Source organism: Pseudorasbora parva, chromosome 12, assembly GCF_024679245.1.
Source record: "Pseudorasbora parva isolate DD20220531a chromosome 12, ASM2467924v1, whole genome shotgun sequence".
NCBI lineage: Eukaryota > Metazoa > Chordata > Actinopteri > Cypriniformes > Gobionidae > Pseudorasbora > Pseudorasbora parva.
Window position 1 is genome coordinate 46,158,620 of NC_090183.1, and position 27,014 is coordinate 46,185,633.

A 27,014-nucleotide genomic window follows, 5' to 3' on the forward strand; every position below is an offset into this window, starting at 1 on the left:
TTGTCGGTTTCTTTCAAATGTCCTGGTTTTCCTTGTCCCCTCGTTTTCGTTGTGGTACTCATCTTGTTCACTGGCTATTTTTCACCCTGAAAGCTTTATTAATCTGAATTTGTCACTGTTTTCTGACGGAGCCTCGTCTCTAACCTGTTGCTCTGACCATGACGTCACCGGAAGTCCCTTAAGGCTTTTTTATGTGTACTGAAGCATTCCTCGATTGCATTCATTCCTAAGGGGGTCAAATTGACCCGCGAGGGGAGGATTCGTTACTTTTTTAAATTTCAACCACAAAACTCCTGGATTCCAAGTTTGTGCGCATTTGTGGTTGAAATGAGACAAAACTTCTAGGGTCTTGGACCACTCCAATGAACAAAAAGAGTTTCGGGTCAAAATGTCCCGAGGGAAGGATGATTAACGTATGGTGATAGGATGCATGTAACTTTGCAACAAAACAGTCTGTTAAAAAATGCATTTTTATGACATAGTAGTATGTCCTAAAATGTGCTTACTCTTTTGCTACACACTCAAAAACAAGCTTTTCCCTTTACAACAAAAGAGAAGATACTTCTAGGGCATAGTATAGGGCGGCAAATTAGGTGGTGTTTTGGCTGCTAGATGCTCTTTTTACATTCAGGAGAAATTTGAGGTCTGCACCTTACAGTATGCTTTAATAATACAGTATTTGGATTCCTCATGTCATGACCCATTTAACTGAGAAAATGAGTTTTAAAATCATTGTTAAATATGGCATTTAGTTTTGAATTTTCTCGTTCACAGGTTATTTCATCACCTTTCCTCATGGAAAACATCTCGGCTTTGAACCTGAACTCCACCGTCTCTGGTTGGCGCCGTCCGTTGTGGTACCAGTATGAATCATGTGCGGTGGCTCCTCATTGGTTTATCTTCTACTTTGGTGTTAAAGTATTAAACCTGTTTGCGGGATTCCCGATGAACGCCCTCGTGATGTGGCAGATTCTGAAGAAGAAGAGTGAGGGCTCAACGTCCGACATCTTTATTTTCAACCTCTCGGTCCTGGATGCCTATTTCGGGCTCATGACGCCAGTTGACATGGTCAACAGGTTGTACTTCAACGATCCCAGGATCTGGTATTCCCAACGTTTTGCCTACGGGCTGAAAGATGTGACCCCGTTATTTCTCACCTGTATCTGTCTGGACAGGTACGTCGCCGTGGTCCATCCGATCATATTCACCGGGATCCGTGACAATCGCATCCGAATTGGCATTTCAATGGTGGTGTGGGGACTCATTCTGGCCTACTCGTTGACCAAATGCATCTTGGGTGTCCTGAGTGTGAACGAGGTCTTCAGCGGAGTCATCCTCGCCGCTTTCTTCATCATGGTGTTCTGCAATCTGTCCATCATTTGGGTCCTCAGGAAAAGCGTCGCCGGGAAGGAAATAATGAACCCGGTGAAGAAGAGGGCCTTCAAAATGGTGACTATCGTCCTTGCCATCATCGTGGTGAACTATCTACCTCCGGTGGCTCTGTTGCCATTTGCATCCACCTACTCGTTTAAGACGCTCCACTGTAAGGTTCTTCTCGCTGTGTTCTCCATTATGGACTTGAGCTGCACCATCGAGCCTTTGCTCTACATCTCAAAGATGGAGCGATCCGAGTTCTGTCCCTGTTTGGAGAGTCCCTCCAAACCCATCAACGTTAGCGTCTGAAATGAAGCAATGAACCGTCTGAATAGACTCTTGGGTGTCTTTATATTTGTCTAATCCAGTGGTTGTCAACAAGTCCGTCACAATTGGTCACTAAAAGTAGGGAAAACACATCATTAAATGCAAATAATGAAGCAAAACTAAGCAAAATAGATAGATTCCTCAACCCATATCTCTACAGTATTTCAGCACTTATCAAATTAATATTTATTTTTACATCTCATACTCAAAAAGTCACAAAAATATGACGACGAATACATGATTTGAGCTGTATGCACTTGAAACCACTTTTATTTTTCTATCCAGTTTATGTTAATAATTTTGCATCTTACTTGGCCTTTTCAGGGTCTACTCATTTAATGTCAGTCAATTTTAATGTTACATTTGTACATTTTAGTACTGTCATGTATGTTTTCTACCAAGGTTTATTTTTCTCCATCATGCCCCGATGGAGTTTTGGTTCCTTTGGTCGCCATTGGCTTCGCTTGCTCAGTTGGGGACACGAAAATTATGATCGAAGTTATTCAACTAAATACACAAATAAAATAAATTAATTAGGCCTTATTTAATTCTATAAACTATAATACTAATCTGCCAACATTGTCGCTCCATGATAAATTAAAATAAGCTGAAAACATCACTGTACAGCCAAATCAAATTTTTTTGCAATATTGTCCTGTTTAACACCGTGAAGCTGCTTTGAAACAATCGGCATTGTAAAAGCGCTGTATAAATAAAGTGGATTGATTGATATGACTGTGAGGCCATTGTTTGTAATGGTCCAATTTAGAAACACTGATTTAATGAACTGCTCATTATTAACATGTTGACTTTATGAACGAGTGCGTTATGTTTCCCCAGTTTGCCTCTTTCTGTGCAGTTCATTCATAACGTTTTATTCCTCGTGACTCTTTTCTGAGTGATCGTTGGACTTCAATTTCTTCTCATCAATGTTTTTTTTTTTTAGTTGTTGTTTAACTGATTATTTTACGTCTTACAGATTAGAAACCAAGTGTCCAAGTGCATAATTAAGAACATAACATAGCACTAATTAAGATGTTAATTTTAATACCTAGGGATTAATTAGTAACAGGCGGAGGTTACACAGATGGTGCAAGCTTGTAATTGTGTTAACTAGATGATGCTACGAGATTAATTAACATGAAAAACATTTACAGTAGATGGTCACGTGAGCTTGTGTTGTCATTGATCTCTGGTTACTATAGGCGGTTATATTGACCAATGCAATAAGGATAAGATATATAAATATTTGTTGTATTTATGATGCATAAAGGAACTCCAAAAAACGATGTACTTACATGTGTGTTCATTTATACTTCTGTTCTGAAATATAGCAGCCATGTGCAAATACTCTGAAATATCAGAAGCGAGAACATGGAGAAAACTGTAAAGCATACAGGTTTGACACACATCTCTGTATGAACCCCCTCACAAAACTCAACAGCTTTACATGAGATGAACATAAAGTATGACGTAAATGAGTACATATAGCTATTGGATCTCAAACTCCACTCATGTTGCTTTTGGTTCAGATAATTAAACGATAATAAGGGTCTGTCAAATGCATAAGGTTTATGACAAGATGTTTACCATCAAAACTTCCTGGATTCAAATTAAATCTGAGTGAAACGCATGAATACATTTTCTTTTAAAAATCGGTAACACTTTAGTATGGGGAACACATTCACTATTAACTACGACTTTTGCCTCAATAAACTCCTAATTTACTGCTTATTAATAGTTAGTAAGGTAGTTTCTGTAGCGGTTAAGTTTAGGTATTGGGTCGGATTAAGGGATGTAGAATAAGCTCATGCAAAATAAGGCATTAATATGTGCTTTATAAGTACTAATAAACAGCCAATATCCTAGTAATATGCATGCTAATGAGCAACTAGGAAATAGTTAATAACTGAACCTTAAAATAAAGTGTTACCAAAAAATCTAATACATGAATACACAGTATCTGAATAAAACGAAACGTGAAAGAAACTCACTGTCGTAAGTCATTGAATATTTGCACCAAACACCAAAATAATATTCTACCGTACAGTGTGTGTGTGTGTGTGTGAGATGGGAATGTAAACACAAACAGTGGATGGAGTATCTGCATACAAACGCAAAAGCTTTCAAACTAAATTAGTTGAAACTGTGTTTGGGTATACTGAAATATGTATTGCTGTAATTAGGCGCATATATTGTGTGGACTCAGTGGCAGGGAATGTGCAAGATGTTACAGTAGATTTACTCATTTGTTCCTTGCATCACCTGTTTACATGAAGCTCTGCAGTTACATCACAAAACTTTGAGCATCCCCTTCCGTCGAACTGCCGACATTGTCACGAACTTTTCCGCCAGACCCGCCTCTTCAACCAATCACAGATGAGTTCTTCTGCTACACACCTACTTGTTGACCAAAATGAACCATAACAATTGGTTGCGACCAAAACGTCCCACCCCTGTCTCCCGCGAGATACGTTTTTCTTGGAGTTCCCCGAGAGAGACGCTAAACTGAGGATGTGTCTAAGTTGGGTGATGGTCAGAGAAACGTCGGCAACCAAACGGAACGCCTCTGTAGTTGGTGAGATTTCTGTTTGGAATAACTTATGATGAGGTTCTCATAGACACACCATTGAAAGGTCGTTACTTCGTTTTTCTCGTCGAAGGAGCTCATCATCATTCCTCATGGAAAACATCACGGCTTTAAACCTGAACTCCACCACCTCTGGGTGGAAACTTCCATTGTGGTACCTCTTTGAGGAGTGTGCGGTGGCTCCTCATTGGTTTATCTTCTACTTTGGTGTTAAAGTATTAAACCTGGTTGCAGGAGTCCCATTGAACGCCCTCGTGATGTGGCAGATTCTGAAGAAGAAGAGCGAGGGCTCGACGTCCGACATCTTTATTCTTAACCTCTCTTTCCTGGATGCCTATTTCGGGCTCATGACGCCAGTGGACCTGGCAAACCGGTTGTATCTCAGCGATGACACCATTTGGTACTCTGTGCGTTTTGCCTACGGGCTGAAAGATGTGACCCCGTTATTTCTCACCTGTATCTGTCTGGACAGGTACGTCGCCGTGGTCCATCCGATCCTATTCACCGGGATCCGTGACAATCGCATCCGAATTGGCATTTCAACAGTAGTGTGGGGACTCATTCTGGCCTACTCGTTGACCAAATGCATTTTGGGCGTCCTGAGTGTGAACGAGGTCTTCAGCGGAGTCATCCTCGCCGCTTTCTTCATCATGGTGTTCTGCAATCTGTCCATCATTTGGGTCCTCAGGAAAAGCGTTGCCGGGAAGGAAGTCATGAACCCGGTGAAGAAGAGGGCCTTCAAAATGGTGACTATCGTCCTTGCCATCATCGTGGTGAACTATCTACCTCCGGTGGCTCTGTTGCCATTTGCATCCACCTACTCGTTTAAGACATTTCGGTGTAAGATCAGCCTCGCCGTGTTCTCCATCATGGACTTGAGCTGCACCATCGAGCCTTTGCTCTACATCTCTAAGATGGAGCGATCCGAGTTCTGTCCCTGCTTGAAGAGTCCCTCCAAACCCGTCAACGTTAGCGTCTGAAACGAAGCATGCATTGAGACTCTTGGGCTGTTTGTGTCTCAGTGGTTCAAAACGTGTGGGTTGTGAGCAAAAATGGTCTGTTGTGATGGTGCACTGATAGCAGTAAAAACAATAACACAATAAAACAAACAATATATAACACAACCTACAATTAACACTTGTCAATCGCCGAATGCGAGGTTAAATAATAAAGCCGCCTCCGGATTGATGACTCCAATCTTTCGAATATTCCTATTTAATAATTGTTTACCTGACACGTCATCCTAAATAAGCCCATCTCAGGCACGATGACGCCGATCCTTCGAATATTCATATTTTTGTGTAATCGACGCGTCATCCAAAATAAACCTGTCTCTTGCTGGATACCTCGAACTTTCGAATATTCCAATCTAATATGATTTCTGACCTGTAAGGTTGCCAGAATAATAATATTACACTGTGTTAATAGGCCAGAGGAAAACTATATTTTCCTCTTAACACTGAGAAGCTGCTTTAAAACAATCGTCATTGTAAAAGCACTATATAAATAAAGTTGACTTGACTAAAATTCAGTGTTGGCGAGTTTATGAAACACGTCACTCACCAGTTGGCCGGTAACATTTTTGTAAATTCTAACATTACATGAAGGACACTTAGGCCAGCGCTGCACGAAAGTTAAAGCCTATTTTAATACTCAAGTGCAAGAAGATGCGAAAAGAAGTGTTGATCACGCACTAAGGAAAGTTTTCTCAGAAGCGTACGGACAGAGCACACAAATACTAAACTGAGCTTTCTTTCAGGTCTTCTTTCACTTGAGCGCACAAATTCACACAAAATTGTAAACAAATAGCAAATATCCAGTCAGTTGTCTTAAGAGAACGTAAACCGCTGAGAAAGTAAACGCATGTATATCAGTATCAGTAGCTATGTTTCCATCCAAAGTTGCGAATTTAACTTATGCGCAAAATTGCAATATCACATTAAAAATTTACGAAATAAAGCATTGTTGCCATTCATTGAGTCGAAGAGAACAATCGTCACTTTCTGATAAACTGCCGCTAAAAAAAGAAAATCACTAACAAACACAGGAGAAACCACCATAAATAATCATTTTTGGCTATAATCAATTATTTGCATCTCAGAGCGCGCAGAGGAAAAGCAATAAACGTGTTGTCTTGCTTTCAGAGGCAGGTGATGCTGTTTGGAAATGCAGTCGTGTAAGACAGTTCTAGGAAAGAAATATAACGAGCATCTTTGACGACAGACTTCTGAAATGACCAAAACAGCATTTCAAATGCTCTGCAACAAGATTTTCCAGCTGGTTAGTACAGTTATGCTGTTGAATAGCGCAAAGTCACAAGTTTTTTTTAATACACATTGAAGAATTTATTCGGTAAATGCATTTCCATAGTAGTTTATGTGCATGTTTTCGTATCGGATAGAAAATTTACCCAACTCAAACGAGCGCGTTTTTCAGAATTTATGCACATCTTGGCGTTTCCATCCAGCAGATTTTGATGCAAAAATCCCAAAATGCGCATAAAAATAGGTGGATGGAAACATAGCTAGTGTATTAGATCCATGTATCCGCTCTTAAAGTGACAGCAGCCTAATATTCCCGTCTGTGTTTTCAACAGTAAAGAAATAAGAAAAAAACTCACTGTTCTTGTACTTTTGTAACTACTTATTAGGGATGTTTAACTTATTCAATGAACGTTATTTTACATTTGCTTACTTTATCACATTCCTGTACCTGAAAACTATTGTCAGACACACCTGAATAGCACTGTTTATTTAATTTGTTTCTGTTATATTGTATCTATTAGTGCTTTTGCTTAAAATTTGACTATTTGTTCTTATTACAGACTATTTACTTATTTTTTTAAATTATTTAAATCTATATTTGTTAAGCTTGTAGTTTGAGCGGTGCTATCGAAATTGGAGTAGAGAATTGAGAGTTTTAACTGGTAGCTAACATTTTGGTTTGATTATTTCATGGCCGGTAAAAAAATATCTATAGCCTAAATGTATATAGATACTAGATATACATTTCCTTAAGTCAAGTGTGGCAAAAAGTTAGTTTTAGGCCGTGCATCTAACCACTGTGACATTAAAATAGACTCATTAACTTTACAAAAGGAATCTTCCTATAGTGTTGTTGTTCATATCAAAGATTGTGTCCATCAAACGGCACATTATTTTGACACAAAGACTATGAACGAAAAAAACAACAACCCAGACGACATTAAAGACAAAACTCAGAGAAAACGAAGATGACTTGTGCTAAACACACTCAATCTGTGCAATGAACTACAGGCGATGCATGAAATCCCTTTTCAATACCATTCATGTTAGTAAGCTTGCATCTTACTGGGTCTATTTAGAGTCTACTTACTTTAACATTAATGCATTTCAATGTATACTTGTTACTGTTGTAAAACTGCATTGTGTTGATGTAATATCTTGAGTCTGATTTCAGCAAAACCAAGATTTAATGAACTGAGAGCTGATTTTCATTCTTCTCGCTGTTTTGTTTTGAGTTATTGTCAGATCACCTGATTCTTCTACGTCTCATAGATTAGAAAGCAGGTTTCCAGGTGCATAATTAAGAACATTACGCAGCACTAATTAAGATGTTAAATAAAATACCCAGGGATTCATTAGGAACGGGCTGAGGCGACACAGCTGGTACGAGCTTGTAATTGTGTTAACTAGATATATGCTACGAGATTAATTAACATGAAAAACATTTACAGTAGATGGTCACATGACCTCGTGTTATCATTGATCTCTGGATATAGAGACGGTTATATTAGGGCATGAAATATCAATATTAGCTAGATGTGTGATATATAAAGGAACTCCTTAAACAAAATACTTACATGTCTGTTTTCTGTTATTCATCCGTTCTGAACTATAGCAGCCATGTGCACATACTCTGAAATATCAAAATATCAAAAGAGAGAAAGATTTATCTTCATTTGAACAGTGAAAACTAAAGCACACAGGATTGACACACAGCCCAGTAAAACCCATTAAAAAAACTCCACAACCTTACATGAAATTAAGAGTATATAAATTAGTAGTAAAATCGTGTCTATCACAGCTTTTTATTCAGTTTAGCTTTTTCAGTTTAGCTATCACGTTTTGCGCTTCATAATGCTCACATCCCCTCCCTTTGGGTGAAAATAATACTCCTTTTGAACTATTTTTTAAGTTAACATATAAAAACACACCGATATTTATCCAAATGTTCACTTTTGTGTCCCGAGTCCTGAGGCGGACGGTCGTAGCGTAGCTGAGGCTCATTTTATATTAAAGTGGGATTTTGTTTATGTAAAAATAATTAATACTAGTTATCAGTGAATATTTTTTTAACCAAACGAAAAAATTCGACGGAAACAGTTAACGTTACATCGGCTGCAGTTCCCTCACGAGACTAATTGTTATCGTATATTTACGTAACATTTTCTTCATGTTTCAGCAGTTATAAACATTTATAATCAAATAAATATGCCTGACTACATCCCATTCGTTAACCCACACAGACTTTTCTAGCCTTTTTATCGAATAATTACCTCAGAAACCTTTACTCACCGGACTCAGACGATAGCCGGACCGGGTGAATCCACAAGGACAGCTCATTAGTTATGCGAAATAATATAACGATCTCATTGGCCAACTGTTCGTTTTTCTTTTTTTAAAACTAAAACACAATACCCTTGTAATCAAATAATTAATAACAACATGGAGTAAATAATCACATTTTCTTTATTTCACCAGCAAAAACTAAATTGGATATAAAAAAGCTTCAGAAGTTTGACAGCTAATTTTAGTTATGCATGATTTAGTGCTCTTATTGGTTTGATTTATTATGATGAACTATAGTACATAACACATTATAGAAGATTGCATTATATGTTGATTTATTATTACATTTTATCTATTCACCCATCCATAGACGGCTCCATCCATAAATCCATCCATCCATCTTTCTACAGACGGCCCCATCCATCCATCCATGCATGCATCCATCATCCATCCATCTTTCTACAGACGGCTCCATCCATCCATCCATCCATCCATCCTTCTACAGATAGCTCCATCCATCCATATATACATCCATTCATCCATATATACATCCATCCATCCTTCTACAGAAGGCTCCATTCATCCATATATACATCCATCCATCCATCCATCCATCCTTCTACACAGACGGCTCCATCCATCCATCCATCCATCCATATATACATCATCCATCTTTCTAAATAGCTTCATACATCCATCTATATATACATCTATCCATCTTTTTACAGATGGCTCCACCAATCCATCCATTTTTCTACAGACTGCTCCACCCATCCATATATACATCCTTCCATCATTCTACAGACGGTTCCACCCATCCATATATGCATCCATCCATCATCCTACAGATGGCTCCACCCATCCATATATACATCCATCCATCCATACAGATTTCTACAGATGGCTCCATCCATCTATATTACTACAGACAGTTCCATCCAACCATCGCTCCCTCTATACATCCATCAATACATTTATCAATTCATCCATCCATCCATCAAATCAATCTATACATCCATCCATCATCTATAAATGCCTCAAAAAAAGACCTCAAATCAATCATTTTGACAGGTGTCTGTATAAAGTTGTAGAAGTTATTCCTATATTAATTTCAGCGATCAGCGCTGGGTTATTCTGGCCCAGATCTCCTGGAGGCTTTCCCTGCTGGCTGGCGGTCCGCTGACTGACGTCACGTAACCCGGATAGCGGTCCCAAAACTCGTGAGCGGGACAAGTCTCCGCCTCATCAGGCGAGGAGACGAGGGGAAGCAGTTTGGCATGAGCATAATCAATCTCAAAGCCCTCAAAAATAAGTCCCACCCCCCATGCCCCAAGCCCCGCCTCCAGAAGGCGGGACACCGTCCGTGCCGCCAGAACCAGCCGTGTGTATTCGCTCTCGTCCAATCGGAAGATGTCGCTGGAAAGCGGTTTCCGGGGAACCAGCACAGTGAGTCCAGGTGTGTTGGGAAACGGCGTGAGAAAAGCAACATGGCCGCCGTCTTCCCAAACTCTCCACTGCTTCTCTTCTCCACGCACGATGCGTGGGAAAAGCCCGGGATCGCACGGATCGCCCAGGAAGGTGAAGTTCGGAGATGGGTTCGGATCGGGAAGATGAGCACGGATGCGCCTCCTGATGGCTTCTAAATCCGAGTCTGTCCATCTCGGGCCACTTTTGGAGCTGATGTACCCGGGATCGAACGCGTTGAAGTCTTCCTCCGGGGCGAGGTGAGGTTTCCATTCGGACTGAAGCCCGTGGAGCGGGATGATGTGAAGCTCAGAACCGGCCCGATTCTGCGGCCTGTGGACCAGAGCGCAGCGCTGCACCGACAGCCTCTCACACAGCAGGAGAGCCACAGATCTCGCAGCTAAAAACAGCCGAAGAAAAGCCTCCTCGGGCAACAGGAAGAGGCTTCCAGAGCAGCCCGAGCTCTTAGGGGTCACGACCGCGACCCCTGGTGTCCATGGCGACGGGTCCAGATACGCCTGAAGCTCCGAAGTCTCCCAAAACACGAGCCTCTCCTGCGACGCCAAACATGACATCCTGCCACCCAAAGAAACAGGAGCCGATGTTAAAGGGAAAGAGGGAAAATTCTGTCTTGCTTTACTCATAATAACTCACTTTATATGATACACACACAGGGTTTGACAACCAACAGGTAATGATGACAATCACAGTCTTACTCTTTTAGAGCATCAAAACAAAAACTGGATTTGTGCGCACAAAAAAGAAGCCTTTTATATTCTGCAGAGGAGTCACACACACAGTCTCTCTCTCTCTCTCTCTCACACACACACACACACACACACACACACACACAGTCAGATTCAGATTCAAATAGCTTTATTGGCATGGTGAAAAATCTTTACATTGCCAAAGCATTCATAACACTATACGAAATAAATAATAATACAAATAAAATACAATTACATGGCAATAAACATAGCAATAAAAATGTCCAGTCTTCTAATATTTACAAAGTTGTTAGCTCTGTCCTGCTGGAAGCTCTTTTGTCGTGACAGGACCTCACGCATCTGGCGGCCAGGTTTGCGTTCGCTGGGCTTTCTCCTAGCGGGACTGGGAGTTTGTCTTTCTGATGGGTCGTGAAAAGGGGATAGAGTGTGTGTCTAATGTTTTTATAATTGGGGCAGAGTGTCAAGAAGTGTAGCTCTGTTACAGCACAGTCTCTCTATCACACACTCTCAGACAACCCCCCCCCCCCCCCCCACACACACACACACACACACACACACACACTCTCACAAACACACACAGTCTCTCACACACACTCTCTCTCAGACAAACAAACACACACACACACACTCTCACAAACACACACAGTCTCTCACACACACTCTCTCTCTCTCTCAGACAAACAAACACACACACACACACACACACACACACACACACACAGTCTCTCTCTCTCTCTCTCTCTCAATTCAATTCAAATGCCAAAGCGAATAACATAAATAATAATAATTGATGGCAATAATAAAGAAAATATAACAACACAGTATAACATAACTTGAACTTAAATAAATGGTGTAACAAATTAGAACATTTGATACCACAGTGTTTTAATATATAAATACACACACACACACACATATACTGGGGTCAGTGTGGTGGACAGTAGGGACACACACTGAGGTCAGATGCATTACACACACATTCACCTGCTGTCTCTCTCTCAGACAAACACACACACACACGGTCTCTCTCTTACACACTCTCAGACAAACACACAGTCTGTCTATCTCTCTCTCTCGCTCTCTCTCTCACACACACACAGGTTTGTTTTACTATATTAGTGAGGACATTGCATAGACTTTCATTGATTTTATATCAGGTTAATGATATTTTATATCCCCTAACCCTACCCATCACAGAAACATGTGCAAACCAATAGATTTATTTAAAAACATGTTTTGGCCGATTTATAAGCCTTTTAAACTAGTGAGGACCAGTCGAATGTCCTCACTAGTGAGTTGTTTTCATGTTTTACTATAAGTGAGGACATTTGTGCCCTCACAAGTATTGCCATACAAGGAACACACACACACACACACACACACACACACACACACACACACACACACACACACACACACACACACACACACACACACACACACACACACACACACACACACACACACACACACACACACACACACACACACACACACACCTTCTCAATAAGCCGCCGAGTATCACCGCACACCCGCTGTAAAGCCGCCTCCGGTTGATCCTCATCAGGTCTGAAGCTTCAGTCGACTCGAGCTCACAGTGGACTGACTTCCGCCTCACGAACTTTCACATCACCATCACGAGGAACAGCGCCGTCTACTGGTCGGAAGCGGAACTGCGCCGCGAGGTTAATCTCGTCCAGCAGATGGCGCCAAACCTCCAGAGAGCCTCAAGTTCAAGAGTTTTATTTGTCACACACACAGTTATACAGAATACAACCGGCAGTGAAATGTAAACAGGTCCGCTCCATGGACAGCAAATAACAATTAACAAAAAAAACACAATAAATTATAAAATAGGAATAGGATAAGGTGCTATAAATATATACATATGTAGCAGTGGCGGCTGGTGATATATTTTTTTGGGGGGGCGCAGGTTTTTTTTTTGGGGGGGGGGGGGGGATTTACGTATATTTAAGAATAATTGCGTATATTTAAGTAAAATTATGTTAATTTAAGTATAATTTACTTATAAATTATAATAATAATAATAATAAGTATATAAGTATATATAAGTATAATTACTTATAAATTATTTTACTTATTTATAAATCAAATAAGGAAAATAAATACAAAGCAGTACCAAGAAGCATGTTGACTAAATTCAAGCATTAAAGAGAAAACAGTGTCTGCACTTTTTATCTTTTTACATATTTATTTCCCATATATAATTGAACAAGGAAAGGAAAAAACAAAAGTAGCAACAACAGACTGGCATGTTGACTACTTGAACATAAATTTTGCTCTCCTTTCTTTCTGGCCAGTAAATTTCTCAATTACTCTCTGATTAAAGTCAGTCATCTCAGTGACAAGTCTCTTTTCCATGGAGAGCAATGCAAGTGCATTCAGCCTCTCCTGGGTCATGGTGTTTCTGAGAAAAGTTTTTATTCTTTTCAAAGTCGAAAAACACTTCTCACTCACTTTGAAATAAGAGACAGTGAAAGCAAAAAAAGGGCAATGCTACCGTCACATCCAGTCAGCCACCTCCTTTTCTCATAACGAGAGCAGGTGAAGCTCCGAGTGTAGCTTCGTCCTCTATCACTGGACTGCTGCTGAATTTGTAAATCGGGCTGGTCCGGTCCGAGATCCTTAATTCTTATTTTTTCTTCCAGCAAACGCCTTGTGAAAGGATTTTTTTGTAAATCAATCACAGAATTTAGTTTGACTGCTGCCATCTCTACGAATGTTTAGGCGGGCGGGGTCGGAGTGACGTTGTCACCAACGCTCTCTCGCAGTAGTGGCCAAGAGCGTAACATTGAATGACAGTTGACGAGAACCAATCAGATTGGATCAAAAAACATGTATGCAATTCTGATTCGCCAGGGACGCAGCGACCTGCGCCCGGAGGAGAATCTTTAAGAAACCAATTAGAGACCAGCTTCAGGTCACATGCTGCCCGACGATTTATGGACTGAGATAGACATCCATTTGTCCGGCGTCCCTCGCCCATGAAACCGCATGAAACATTAAAAAACATATAAAATAGTTTTTTTTTATTAAATGCTGAGGCTCTTAATTACCCACTCATACATCATATGAGTAAACTATTTTATTTTTATTTCATTTTTATATAATTTTTGTATACATGTATATTTCTGGAATTGTGATGGGGGCGGCGCCCCAGCGCCCTCTATTGACAAGCCGCCACTGATATGTAGAATTATGAATAAATCAAGTAAAAGAAATAAGAGATGTGGAATAAAATAAGTGAGATAAAGTAAACTGGAGACTATAAAAATAAATACGTGGATAACAGAAGTGCAGGAGTGTAATGTGCAAACAGCATTATGATGAGTAGTTACATGAACACAAGAATAAAGTGCAGTGCAATATCAGTGTGTGAGTTTGTTAGTACTGAAGTGAGTTGAAGTCACATGTTGTTAGGTGACAGCGTTCAGGAGTCTGATGGCCTGTGGGAAGAAACTCCTCCTGAGTCTCTCAGTTTTGGCCATCAGGCTACGGAAGCGCTCACCAGAAGGCAGCCGGGTGAAGTGGGGGTTGGCCGGGTGATTAATGTCCTTGATGATTTTTGTAGCTCTGCCTCTGCATCGTTTGATGTAGATGTCCTGCAGAGACGGGAGAGCTGACCCTGAGATGCGCTCGGACAAGCGCACCACTCTTTGCAGGGCTTTGCAGTCGTGACTGGTGCTGTTACCATACCACGCTGTGATGCACTGAGTCAGTAAACTTTCTATCGCCCCTGAATAGAACGTTTTCAGGATAGCTGGTGAGACCCGGGATTTCCTCAGCTGGCGCAGGTGGTACAGTCTTTGCCTGGCCTTTTTCACCTGAGACTGGATATGCGCAGTCCAGGTCAGGTCCTCGGAGATGTTCACACCCAGGTATTTGAAGCTGCTCACTCTCTCTACTGGTGTCCCGCTGATCATGAGAGGGGAATATGACCGCTGCTGTGTCTTCCTGAAGTCCACAATCAGTTCTTTGGTCCTCGCAGATGAAGGTCTAAAGACAAAGCTCGAAGAGCTCCATTAAGAAAAAATTCCAAACCATTGATTTACCGATTCCAATCTGGATGAAAATCTTTGATAGTGTGATTCAGCCCATAGCGCTTTATGGAAGTGAGGTTTGGGGTCCACTCAGTGATCAGAGCTACACTAGATGGGACAGGCCTCCAACAGAAGCCCTACACACTGAATTCTGCAAAATTATCCTAAAATTACAAAGAAAAACACCCAATAATGCATGTAGGGCAGAATTAGGCAGATTCCCATTTATTATTAATATGCAAAAAAGATCCCTCAAATTCTGGATGCACCTAAAATCAAGTCCCACAGAATCGCTACATTTTAAAGCGTTACAAACCCAAGAACTGAACCCCGAAAAACGTCCCCTCAGTCAGCTGGTCCTGAGACTTACTAACCAGACTAACTCTACTAACACACACCAGTCTCAGACCAGCACTGCTTCTCACACGAACATCAGAACAAACCAAATCACCAAACAACTGAAGAATACATATCTGGAACATTGGGATCAGGAAACTAAAACACAAAGTAAATTACAATTCTATCGAACTCTAAAATCAAATTATGAATTGGAAAAATATCTCCAGAGTGTCAGAGACACAAAACAGAGACGGATCCTGACCAAGTACAGGCTCAGTGAGCACAGTCTGGCCATCGCGACGTGTGTGTGTGTGTGTGTGTGTGAGCACAGTCTGGCCATCGAGACGCGTGTGTGTGTGTGTGAGAGCACAGTCTGGCCATCGCGACGTGTGTGTGTGTGTGTGTGAGCACAGTCTGGCCATCGAGACGTGTGTGTGTGTGTGTGTGTGTGTGTGTGTGAGAGCACAGTCTGGCCATCGAGAGAGAGCAAAGGGTGTGTGTTCACTGTAGGACAGGAGAGATCGAGACAGAGACGCACTTTCTCCTTCACTGCCACAAATACATCTCTATAAGAGACCTCTACTTTAATAAATTTAATACATTAATTCATTAATAACTTTACAGCCATGACTGAAATAGAACAAATAAATATAATACTAGGAGAGGGACAGACAGCCGCACTGGCTGCGAGATACGTGTGTGTGTGCCACAGCCTGAGAGACAGCAGGTGAGTGTGTGTGTAATGCATCTGACCTCAGTGTGTGTCCCTACTGTCCACCACAGTGACCCCCAGTATGTGTGAGTGTGTGTATATGTTTAAACACTGTGGTATCAAATGTTCTAATTTGTTAAACCGGTTATTTAAGTTCAAGTTATGTTATACTGTGTTGTAATATTTTCTTTATTATTACCATCAATTATTATTATTTATGTTAATGTGTATTATAATTTATGTAATTCGCTTTGGCAATATTGTATTTTTACATTCATGCCAATAAAGCAATCTTGAATTGAAGGTCCAGAGCCCCATTATAACCAAGGGGGTAATCTTATAAAGATAAATACGAAATACGAAATAATCACTAATAAAGTGCGGGATTCCCGTGATTATAATGTTCTGCTCATCTGAACACCACGCTTTTCTGTTTTAGACAATCTCGATATAATATATTATGGACTGGAGAACAATTATAGGCATAACACCCAATCAAAATGTGTTATCGATTAATTTGCAGTAAGAGAAAGCAGGATATTAGAATTACTATAAGACAATAGGCTAATAATAATAAATAAATAACCTTGCATGTTTAATCAGAACACTATATATATATATATATATATATGTGCACAATTATTTCCTCAAAGTGTGCAGTGACACCATGACTCATGAGTTCCTGCTTTGACTGAACCAGTGCGATCCGGTTTGAGCGGGATAAAACCACACACACACACACACACCCCAGGAGTGAATCACACACTCCCTAAAGACTCTGACTTCAGTCCTAATGTGCTCTGTTGGGATAACACACATTATAATCACATTCAAAGCACTTACAAATACACATTTCCTCTCATAAACAACGCAATAAGGGGAAAATGACAACAAAACGGCCTGTCAGGACTGTGATCAGGTGATCGGTGGAAGTCAGATTTGACTTTATAAAGCAATTCGTTTAATGTACATTTAAAAAAAACAATCAACTTGCTGCGAAAAGTGTGTAGTGTCACTTTAAAAAATTGTAGTTTAAGTTGAGATCTGGATCTAGTATCACATGGCAATTTATTTTCTGTCAAAACTGGACGCAGGACACACAGTCTCTCTCGCTCTTACACACACTCTCTTAATGGATCTTACACACTCACACACACTCACACACACTCTCTTAATCTCTTAATGGAGATAATGTGGTATTAACCCACTAAACTGAGGAGTCGGATCAGATTCTGAAAATGTGCTCTCTTCCTCTTCCTCTAAAACACACACAGAGGCCAGCGATTCCTTTGACAGGTGTGTGTGTGTGTGTGTGTGTGTGTGTGTGTGTGTGTGTGTGTGTGTGTGTGTGTGTGTGTGTGTGTCGTGTGAGCAATTTGTCCTTTTGTCCTTCACTTTCTGTGTTACAGGATTCAACTGCTGTGGGAAACCCACCAGTTTAGACTAAACACATGTTCCTCAACACAGTCACAGTAATGCACTCCCTATCTCTCTCTCTCTCTCTCTCTCTCTCTCTCTCTCTCTCTCTCTCTCTCTCTCTCTCTCTCTCTCTCTCACACACACACACACACACACACACACACACCAGGTCATTCAGGGAAAACAGTGCAATCATGAAGTCTTTTCACCAAGGGGAACATGAACATTGAGACATACATTATAATAATTCAAGGACAAAATAAATGATAACTAGTGATCTTATTCAGAGTTATGTGGGTTCTTGATTTGATCAGTATTGCATATAAAAGGCATTTAGAAAGTGCCTTTGGGCTTCAAACTAGATTAGATGCATTTTCAATACCAGTTATTGCAGGGTTTGTTTTTTTACATTTACATTTAATCATTTAGCAGACGCTTTTATCCAAAGCGACTTACAAAAAAGGGGAGAGCAATAGAAGCAAAGACACAAACAAGGCCAACAACCTGTAAGAGCTATCTCAATTAATTAGCACAGTACACAATTTATTTATTTATTTATTTTTAAATAGACATCTACAACAAAAACTCACGTACGCAAAATGCCGAACACTGGATTTTGATAGCTATGATATATGCTTTTTACATGCAGTCTGGCAATATGTTCCTATATATAGACTATAGCCTACTGTTGAAATTAGCACATTATCAGATGCAATAGATGCAAGATTAATAAATAAAACAATATGATGTACCGGTACATTTCTTTTGAGTTTTTCTTTACTATTTGAGCAAATGGGGACACAAAAAACACATTTAATGTATTCTCATTCACCGCTATAAAAGTAAACCCAACTATGACTTCCGCTCTGAAGTAACATTTTTGGCTGGGCGGGTTTTTTATTTATTTTTTATCATTAGCCAAAATGACATTAAGCCCTGAAAAATATTTCCTGCTCCATGTTGTAACTAGCGATAAAAATGTCAGAGGAACAGAGATGGTGACATTCATAAACAGGCAAAAATTAGGGGTTTTTATCTTGAAAGCTGCAGTCCATAACTTTTTTGGTGTTAAAAAATATCCACAATCCAAAACTGTCTGCTTACCTTAGCTCCGTTTTTAATTCCAGTGGTATTGGTGGATTTCCGCGGGAAATTTGAACATATTTGCGTCATTACGTCACATCTGAACACATAAAGGTGTCCCGCCCTGCAGGCTGTATTAGTATTACGCGTGTAAACTAATGTTTATTACACATTTTAGATAATCAGATTATTTTTCCATTGCTTATAACTTGACATTTTAGCTGTAATTTATCACAGATTTGACTTTGAATAGGACAATCTCGTACTATTATAGTGATGCATGTTAAAAAAAAAAAAGTGCATTAAACATACAAATAGATTTATAGGTTTGTGAACGAACTGCAGGGGGCTCGATGAAAAGGTCATAGGTGAACGATTTCTTTAAAACAAAAATGTAATTTTTAAAAATAAAACAAAGCTTATGGTGTGTCAGTGCAATCTCACGAAAAATGCGTATAAATACTACGTGTGCAATGTCGTGGAATTTATACGCCAAAATGTGTATATGATACATATTTTATGGCGTATTATACATACGAACCCCCCACCCCACTACCCTAAACCTACCCAACAGAGCGTGCCATAAATACGCCATAAAGTGCGTATCATATGCACGCCAAAATGAGTTTTGGCGTATACATTCCACGACATCGCACACTCGTACTATTTATATGCATTTATGTGTGATCGGGTTGGGTGTGTGGGATCTGACTTCTGTAAAAGAGGCTTTATAAAATGATACTCGAATCATCTGATTTAATATGCATCACTTTAATCAGTTGCATGTTTAATTGACCCAAAAATGAGTAAACACGACTCAGAAACAGTTGGGAGTTTGATGGCGTCTTTAATAGAAAACAGCAAAGCGATTGTACAAGCTAACACACCACACTATGACAGAGTTAGCATGTTTAGCCAGTTTTAAATAGCACATGTGAAGCATATTTACAAGCGATAGATTCAGTGTAACAACTCAAACTGATGAGGGCCCTTTCTGGATGAGACGGGAGGATGAGAGAGTTTAGTGCAGATTATCTACAGTGTTAATTAATCTGGATCTAAGCATCCTGGACTTTTGCTTTGCTCCGGCGGTTCCGGACTTCCTCCATGAGATCGCGCAGGTATTTGATCTCTCGGCTGAGCGATTGGGCTTTTTCCTCGAGCTCGCGGTTCTTTTTCTCCAGGACGGCGCACTCGGAGTTTAGGACGTCTTGCTCGGCTCGTTTTTTTTGGCGGTATCGGGTCGCTGCCGTTTTGTTCTGCTCCATCTTTTTCAGCTTCTTCTCCACCACTTTAGGAGCGCTTTTCCGAGGGGCATCCGGGTCGGGTCTGGAGTACGGTTTGGTTCTGGAGGATCCTGCGGGATTTGGAGTCGGATGGCGAGTCGGAGACCCGGATACGGAGATGCCACTGTCGCAGTCGGATGAATCGTCAGCCACGTTAGTCTCCTCTTTTGGAGCCAGAACCAGCACAATGTGCGATGGACTCAAACTCAGAACGATTCTGGGAGAAACGGACACCTCGCTTCCTAATTCTAACATGTTGGTGGATTCAGGAGAAAGAGGCTCGGATTTGATTTCTGGTGGGCTTTCCGGCGGGATTTCTGGAAGAGGGAGGTCGAGATCCAGACCCAGTTCTGATGAGCAGAACGGGAGGTCCAAATTCATGTCCGTATCCAGGCAGGCCAGCAGATCTTCCGGAGAACTGGGAGGCTCGTCTGAGTCACATGATCCGATGAGCGAATCCAGGTCGAAGTCATTCAGGTCTAATTTCTCCGACATCCAATCCATGTCAGAAAACGATTCGCCTGCCGAGCATAAAGACAGACGTTTATTAACCGCTCATAAAAATGCACAGAGCATTTAAAGACGGCATGAAATCAAATTTTACATTTCGTATGTGTGTTATATTGTAGTGTTTACTATAAATAATTTCTGTGTACTTCATTTATTTACAAAAAAAATTAATTTACCCTTATAACCTTTAATCAAATACATTAACCTCCAAACGACCTCTCCCGGTCATGTGCTATCACTGTCTCGTTCCTGTCGCCTCTCAGACGGCTTTCAAATCTGCCTCCATTTTGTTAGCAACTCCCAACGATCCAATCAATTCCCGAAGGACGAAATCAAGCCCCACTCTACATTTTTTCTCATTTCAGACGCCATTTCACTCGGATATACGTCACAATAAGAAGAAAACAATCAACTTCCGTTTCATGCCGACTTTAATCCTGCAAATTGCGGTGTCCAGTTTTATTATATTAGGATAATGACCGTCCAAAGCAAATAAAAAGTGGGTGGGGTGCTCAGATTTTTTATTTATTGGACTAATGTTCGATGCCATTTACATTAAATACAAATATACCGCCGTTTACTAAACGAGTGATTGGGTCAGACAAAATAACGGAAATCACTGAGTTATTAACCGTGGCTATAGTGTAGGGGTAAGAGCAGTTTAGACGCAAACCGATCAGAGGTTCGAATCCGCCTTTTGCCAAACTAGCTCTACTCCCTTTCCCATCACATATCAGATCAGAAAGGCGTTTATTTACAATAAAAATGGAGAAAATATTTTAAAAAACGGAAATTAAGTGTCAAATGTGTTTAATAATACGTTTCTCGGTTAGGGGTTAACAGACATGAGCTGAATTAGAGACTGTAAAAGTGAGTGGGTCCGATATCACTGGTCGTAAAAAGTGGGCGGGTCTCGTCCCACACACACACACACAATGGTTCAGACGCCCATGGTTAAGATCATTAAAGGGATAGTTCACCCAAAAATGAAAATTGTCATAATTTCCTCACCCTCAAGTTGATCCAAACCTGTATAAGTTTATTTCTTCTGCTGAACACAAAAGATGATATTTGGAAGAATGTTTGTAACCAAGCAGTAGTGAACGGTTGCTCTCTCTGCTTTGTTTCAACTTTCCCCCCAAATATCTTCTTTTGTGTTCAGCAGAAAGAAAGAAACTCATACAGGTTTGGATCAACTTGAGGGTGAGGAAATTATGACAATTTTCATTTTTGGGTGAACTATCCCTTTAAGATGCTGTTGGAGGTCACATTTTCATTTTACTATAAAACTTTAGTAACGCATTTTAGCCATAAAAACCTCTACAGTTTAAAATAATTTGTTTCAATTGTATTTTAGAAATATTTTAGCTAAAATATGTTTTCTTTGGATAATTTATTGCAAGTGAAAATGGTTGTATCGTTTTAGTTTAATACTTTAAACACTTTATAATCCCTGGTTCTGTTCAGTAACGCCACATTCACATCACTAAATCAAATGGTGCTTCTTTGCACATTAATGCAAAGTGTGTGCACAAGTCACCGTGTGTGTGCAGAAGTCACAGTGTGTGTGCAGCAATGTCGTCCTGTACGTGTGTGTGCAGAAGTCACTGTGTGTGTGTGTAGCAACGTCACTCTGTACGTGTGCAGAAGTCACCGTGTGTGTGCAGAAGTCCCCGTGTGTGCAGAAGTCACCGTGTGTGTGTGTGTGTACAGAAGTCACTGTGTGTGTGTACAGAAGTCACTGTGTGTGCAGGAGTTGTCCAGTTTGTGTGCAGTTGTCCAGTGTGTGTACAGAAGTCATCCAGTGACCGTGTGTGTAGTGAAGTCCTAACCCTGTGTGTGCATGCGTGCGCAGAAGTCATCCTGTGTGTGTGCGCGCGCGCGCAGAAGTCGTCCTGTGTGTGTGTTGAAGTGGTCACCTGTGCTCTGCTCCGTTTGAACACCGATCAGCTGAGACGCAGGAAGCCAGGGGAGCAGCAGCTCTGACTTACACCCTAGAGAAGCGGGAGGAGAGGGAGAGAGGGGCGAGAGAGAGGAGGAGGAAGAGGAGAGAGCGCGCTCCTCATCTTCATCATCCAGAAGGGGCCCGAAGGGGTCAGCCATCAGCGCTGAGGGCCCCAAGAGCAGGGCCCCCATGTCCTGCAAACACATCTGAGGGTCCATGGCGGAGTGCCGGAGGGGAAGCGGAGAGCTGGAGCGGGTCTAATGGGCTGGAGGTGCTGTCTAAAGCAGCAGAGCTGTGGGTGGATGCCACGAGAGACCTGCAACACACACACACACAATCAGAGATTGGATCTGTAGGAGCTATAAGGCTCCGAATATTATGAGTGTTTTGACAATGGACAATATTTGAATTAGGGCTGAGCAATATATCGGAATTATCAAAATACACAGCAACACGCAGTCCTGTTTCGTGTGTTACATGCAAACGTTTGAGTAATTTTTTAACATAAATTTTTGTTAAAGCACGGCTGGTAACTTTCAGAAGTTGTAGCGATGGTGTCTTTTCCAAGAAATGGCAACTAATAGTTGACTAATAGCAACATATCCCATTTTGCATTATTTAACAAGGTATAGCAGATCTCATTTATCTTCATTATCACACAGCCCTAATATGGATATATATAAATATGAATCCTGTCAAAAAATAAATGGTTAATTGGCAACGGCTTACCACATCTCAGACCATTTCACTCACATTTACGAATAAAAATAGACGTGCGCAAAATGTATATAACAACATCTTAATGATAATTGAGGTGTCTTATATTTTGCGGATCGAAAATCATAATTGCCAATACTACCCAATGTTTTGTTTCATTAACCTGATGTAAAACTGAAATAATAACTTGAAATAAAAGTTAACTGACAAAATAAAATGCAAAAAAGTAGTTATATTTTCATTTATTTGAAATTAACCCATTTTGTTTCATTAGCCTGATGTAAAACTGAAATAAAAATAAATAAAAACTACACAGAAACAATAAAAAAAACAGAATTACTAAAACTATTATACAATTTAAATAAAATTGTATTTAATATATTAACAAAAAAAGAGATATTTTTTTTATATATATATATATATATATATATATATATATATATATATATATATATATATATATATATATATATATATATATATATATATATAGTTCATAGCTCCCCTGAAATTTCTAAATGCGCTCCTGAATTTGGGGACACAGTAAGTGTCAAGCCCTGCATTTGTGAAGTGTGCAGACAAATTAATAATAAATGAATTCATAAAAGTTCATATTTTACTATAGTATTATTAAGTAAGTGGATCAATGCAAATGTCTCAAAAGTTAACACACCCAAACATTATGACTGAAGCAGAACTGGTTTCCCAACCCTTGCTCGAGGGAAGATTTAACATTAGAAAAACTGGCTCTTTATTCCGAAGAATAAAACTTCCTTAAACGATTACCCGAACTTTAAACCGGTTTAGCCAGTCTTTAAACTGCCTTTAGCCCATTAAAAAGATTAGGTGTCTGCTGAGGGGAACTCTAACCGCCTACACATTCACTTCCCCCAAAATTCACCTAAACTCCTCCTACTTTCCGCTAAATTTAACATCGCTATTCCCCTTTAGGCGGGAATTTCCACGCCCTTCCCGACAACATTTCCTAATTTGGTCATAAGAACATTACACCCCGCCCCCTGGTTCCTGTGCGAGATGAAGGTGTCCCTAACGACCTCACGCGGTAAACCCGCGCGCGCCATTTTGTGGTGCCACGTTGCCGCTTCGCGATCAAAAAAAGTCCCGATTGTTTATTTTAAGTGTAAGCGCGTGTCAGTCTGTCAAAACACAACGGACGAATCAAAACACACTGAGATCGCTCGAAAACACACTCGTACAAACACCGTACTGCTGTTATTTAAACGTCAAACCGAGTTAGTTATAACAAACACAACAGCTTTTCATAAGTTTATGACATACGTATTATTTTATGACTACATCAAACGTCCAGAGCTGAGATATACTTACGCCATTTTGCCAAATAGAGCCAGTGCACTTGACCGCTGCACTGCCGGGTTTGCCGCTGCGAATAATGCCGCTGCGAGCCGCTAAACTGCCATGATTCCCGCGGGAGAGTCACGTGTGGAGAGACTGGAGCGCATGGGAGAGAAAACGTAGACACGGCCGCGCTCCCGATTATATACTCACACATCACACCCGCACAGTGGCCTTCCGCCACGCCCACTCGGCTCGTATTACTCCGCCCGTGTCTGGATGCTGATTGGTTTCTTAGCCTGTCAGTATCTAGCAAACAAATAGTACCTAAATATTTACGTTCTCGTGGGATCTAGGTCATGCGCGGTGAGCTCAAATAGGAAAGGAAAAAAAGCCGCCGGTGATAGATAGATAGATAGATAGATAGATAGATAGATAGATAGATAGATAGATAGATAGACAGACAGACAGACAGACAGACAGACAGACAGATAGATAGATAGATAGATAGATAGATAGATAGATAGATAGATAGATAGATAGATAGATAGATAGATAGATAGATAGATAGATAGATAGATAGATAGATAGACAGACAGATTTACCTTTATTTATATAATTGTATATAATATAACAAACACACACATGCCTATATATATATATAGAGAGAGAGAGAGAGAGAGAGAGAGAGAGAGAGAGAGAGAGAGAGAGAGAGAGAGAGAGAGAGAGAGAGAGAGAGAGAGAGAGAGAGAGAGAGAATAAGAAACTTTTAAAAATTTTTATTCATATATTATGCTGTGTCTTCATAAGTGGACACCAGTTGTTTAAAAAAATGACAAGTACATGACAAGTATAGGCAAAAACAATTTTTATTTTTCATTCACCAATCACTTTTCGGGTCAGCAAAAGTAGGACAGACAAAATATTACACTCTAAAAAATGCTGGGTTAAAAACAACTCAAGTTGGGTTGTAAATGGACAAACCCAGAAATTGGGTTGTTTGAATCAAGTGAATGGACACATTCAAACAACCATTTTCAACCCAACTTAGGTTGTTTTTAACCCAGGATTGAGTGTAGGAAGGTGGTTATAATGAAATATAATATAATATTAATTATATTATTATGAAATATAATATAATATTAACAGCTATTCAATGTCAGGAGAAAAACTATTGTTTTACTATTATTTTGACACATTTGCAAAGATACAGCTTGGCTAAACAAGAGTTATAAAGAAAAGTTATTAAAAAAGCAAAGTTATAAGAAACTGCCTTCTAGCGACCATTAATGAAACAACATTTTGTTCACTATTATAGAATTTTTTTAAGTGTTAGTTCACCCAAAAATGAAATGTCATTAACTCCTCACTCTAATGTAATTCCTCATTCGAGACCTCCGTTCATCTTCACACACAGTTTAAGATATTTTATATTTAGTCCGAGAGCGTATGCAAGTGTATGCACACTATACTGTCCATGTCCAGAAAGGGAATAAAAACATCATCACAGTAGTCCATATGAGACATCAGTGGGTTAATTAGAGTCTCTTGAAGCGTCCAAAATACATTTGGGTCCAAAAATAACAAAAACTACGACTTTATTCAGCATTGGCTTCTCTTCTGGGTTTGTGTTCAAACCTCAAATAAAGATAACGGTTATTAATCAGCGTATCGATTCATGATTCGGATCGCCAATGTCTCGTGATTTCAGCAGTTTGACACGCGATCCGAATCATGAATCGATTCGCTGATTCATAACCGTTTGAATCTTTATTTGAGGATTGAACACAAACGCGGAAGAGAAGCCAATGCTGAATAAAGTCGTAGTTTTTGTTATTTTTGGACCCAAATGTATTTTGGATGCTTCAAGAGACTCTAATTAACCCACTGATGTCTCATATGGACTACTGTGATGATGTTTTTATTCCCTTTCTGGACATGGACAGTATAGTGTCCACCAGCAGCCATATCACCCTGTAGCCCAAGACTGGTTTCCCACTGAAGCTAAGCAGGGCTGAGCCTGGTCAGTACCTGGATGGGAGACCAACTGGGGAAACCAGGTAGCTGCTGGTAGAGGTATTAGTGAGGCCAGCAGGGGGCGCTCAGCCTGTGGTCTGTGTGGGTCCTAACACCCCAGTATAGTGATGGGGACACTGTACTGTAAAAGAACATCATCTTTCGGATGAGAAGTTAAACCGAGGTCCCAACTCTCAAATTTGCCCATTCGCCCCTGTCCTTCATGGCCTCCTAGTCATCCCCCTCTCCTGATTGGCTTCATCACTCGGTCTCCTCTCCGCCATAAGCTGGTGAGCGTTCTGGCGCAATATGGCTGCCGTCGCATCATCCAGGTGGATGCTGCACATTGGTGGTGGTTGAGGAGATTCCCCCCTTCAATGTAAAGCGCTTTGAGTGCCTTGAAAAGCGCTATATAAATCGAACACATTATTATTATTATTATTATTATTATTATTATTATTATTATTATTATTATTAGTGTGCATACACTTGCATATGCTCTTGGACTAAATATAAAATATCTTAAATTGTGTGTGAAGATGAACGGAGGTCTTACAGGTGTGGAGCGACATTAGGAGG

At 40.2% G+C, this 27,014-nt stretch overlaps 4 protein-coding genes across 4 annotated transcripts; 2 read left to right on the top strand and 2 right to left on the bottom strand.

The window, feature by feature from the left end:
• The first annotated feature begins 259 nt into the window (after positions 1–259).
• On the top strand, positions 260–2,915 carry LOC137094644 (P2Y purinoceptor 1-like). Its single transcript, XM_067460509.1, has one exon. It carries the CDS (start codon positions 742–744, stop codon positions 1,681–1,683), a length of 942 nt encoding a protein of 313 aa, XP_067316610.1. The 5' UTR covers positions 260–741; the 3' UTR covers positions 1,684–2,915.
• Positions 2,916–4,383: 1,468 nt separating this feature from the next.
• On the top strand, positions 4,384–5,358 carry LOC137093730 (G-protein coupled receptor 4-like). The gene has a single exon (XM_067458575.1). It carries the CDS (start codon positions 4,384–4,386, stop codon positions 5,269–5,271), a length of 888 nt encoding a protein of 295 aa, XP_067314676.1. The 3' UTR covers positions 5,272–5,358.
• A 4,129-nt stretch (positions 5,359–9,487) lies between these two features.
• Positions 9,488–12,866, bottom strand: LOC137094645 (uncharacterized). Its single transcript, XM_067460510.1, has 2 exons — positions 12,533–12,866; positions 9,488–10,881 (listed from the first exon to the last, which is right to left on the bottom strand). Exons 1-2 carry the CDS (start codon positions 12,595–12,597, stop codon positions 9,960–9,962), a joined length of 987 nt encoding a protein of 328 aa, XP_067316611.1. The 5' UTR covers positions 12,598–12,866; the 3' UTR covers positions 9,488–9,959.
• Positions 12,867–19,478: 6,612 nt separating this feature from the next.
• Positions 19,479–24,610, bottom strand: atf4a (activating transcription factor 4a). The gene is made up of 3 exons (XM_067460511.1): positions 24,453–24,610; positions 22,363–22,704; positions 19,479–20,454 (listed from the first exon to the last, which is right to left on the bottom strand). Exons 2-3 carry the CDS (start codon positions 22,604–22,606, stop codon positions 19,706–19,708), a joined length of 993 nt encoding a protein of 330 aa, XP_067316612.1. The 5' UTR covers positions 22,607–22,704; positions 24,453–24,610; the 3' UTR covers positions 19,479–19,705.
• Positions 24,611–27,014: the final 2,404 nt, after the last annotated feature.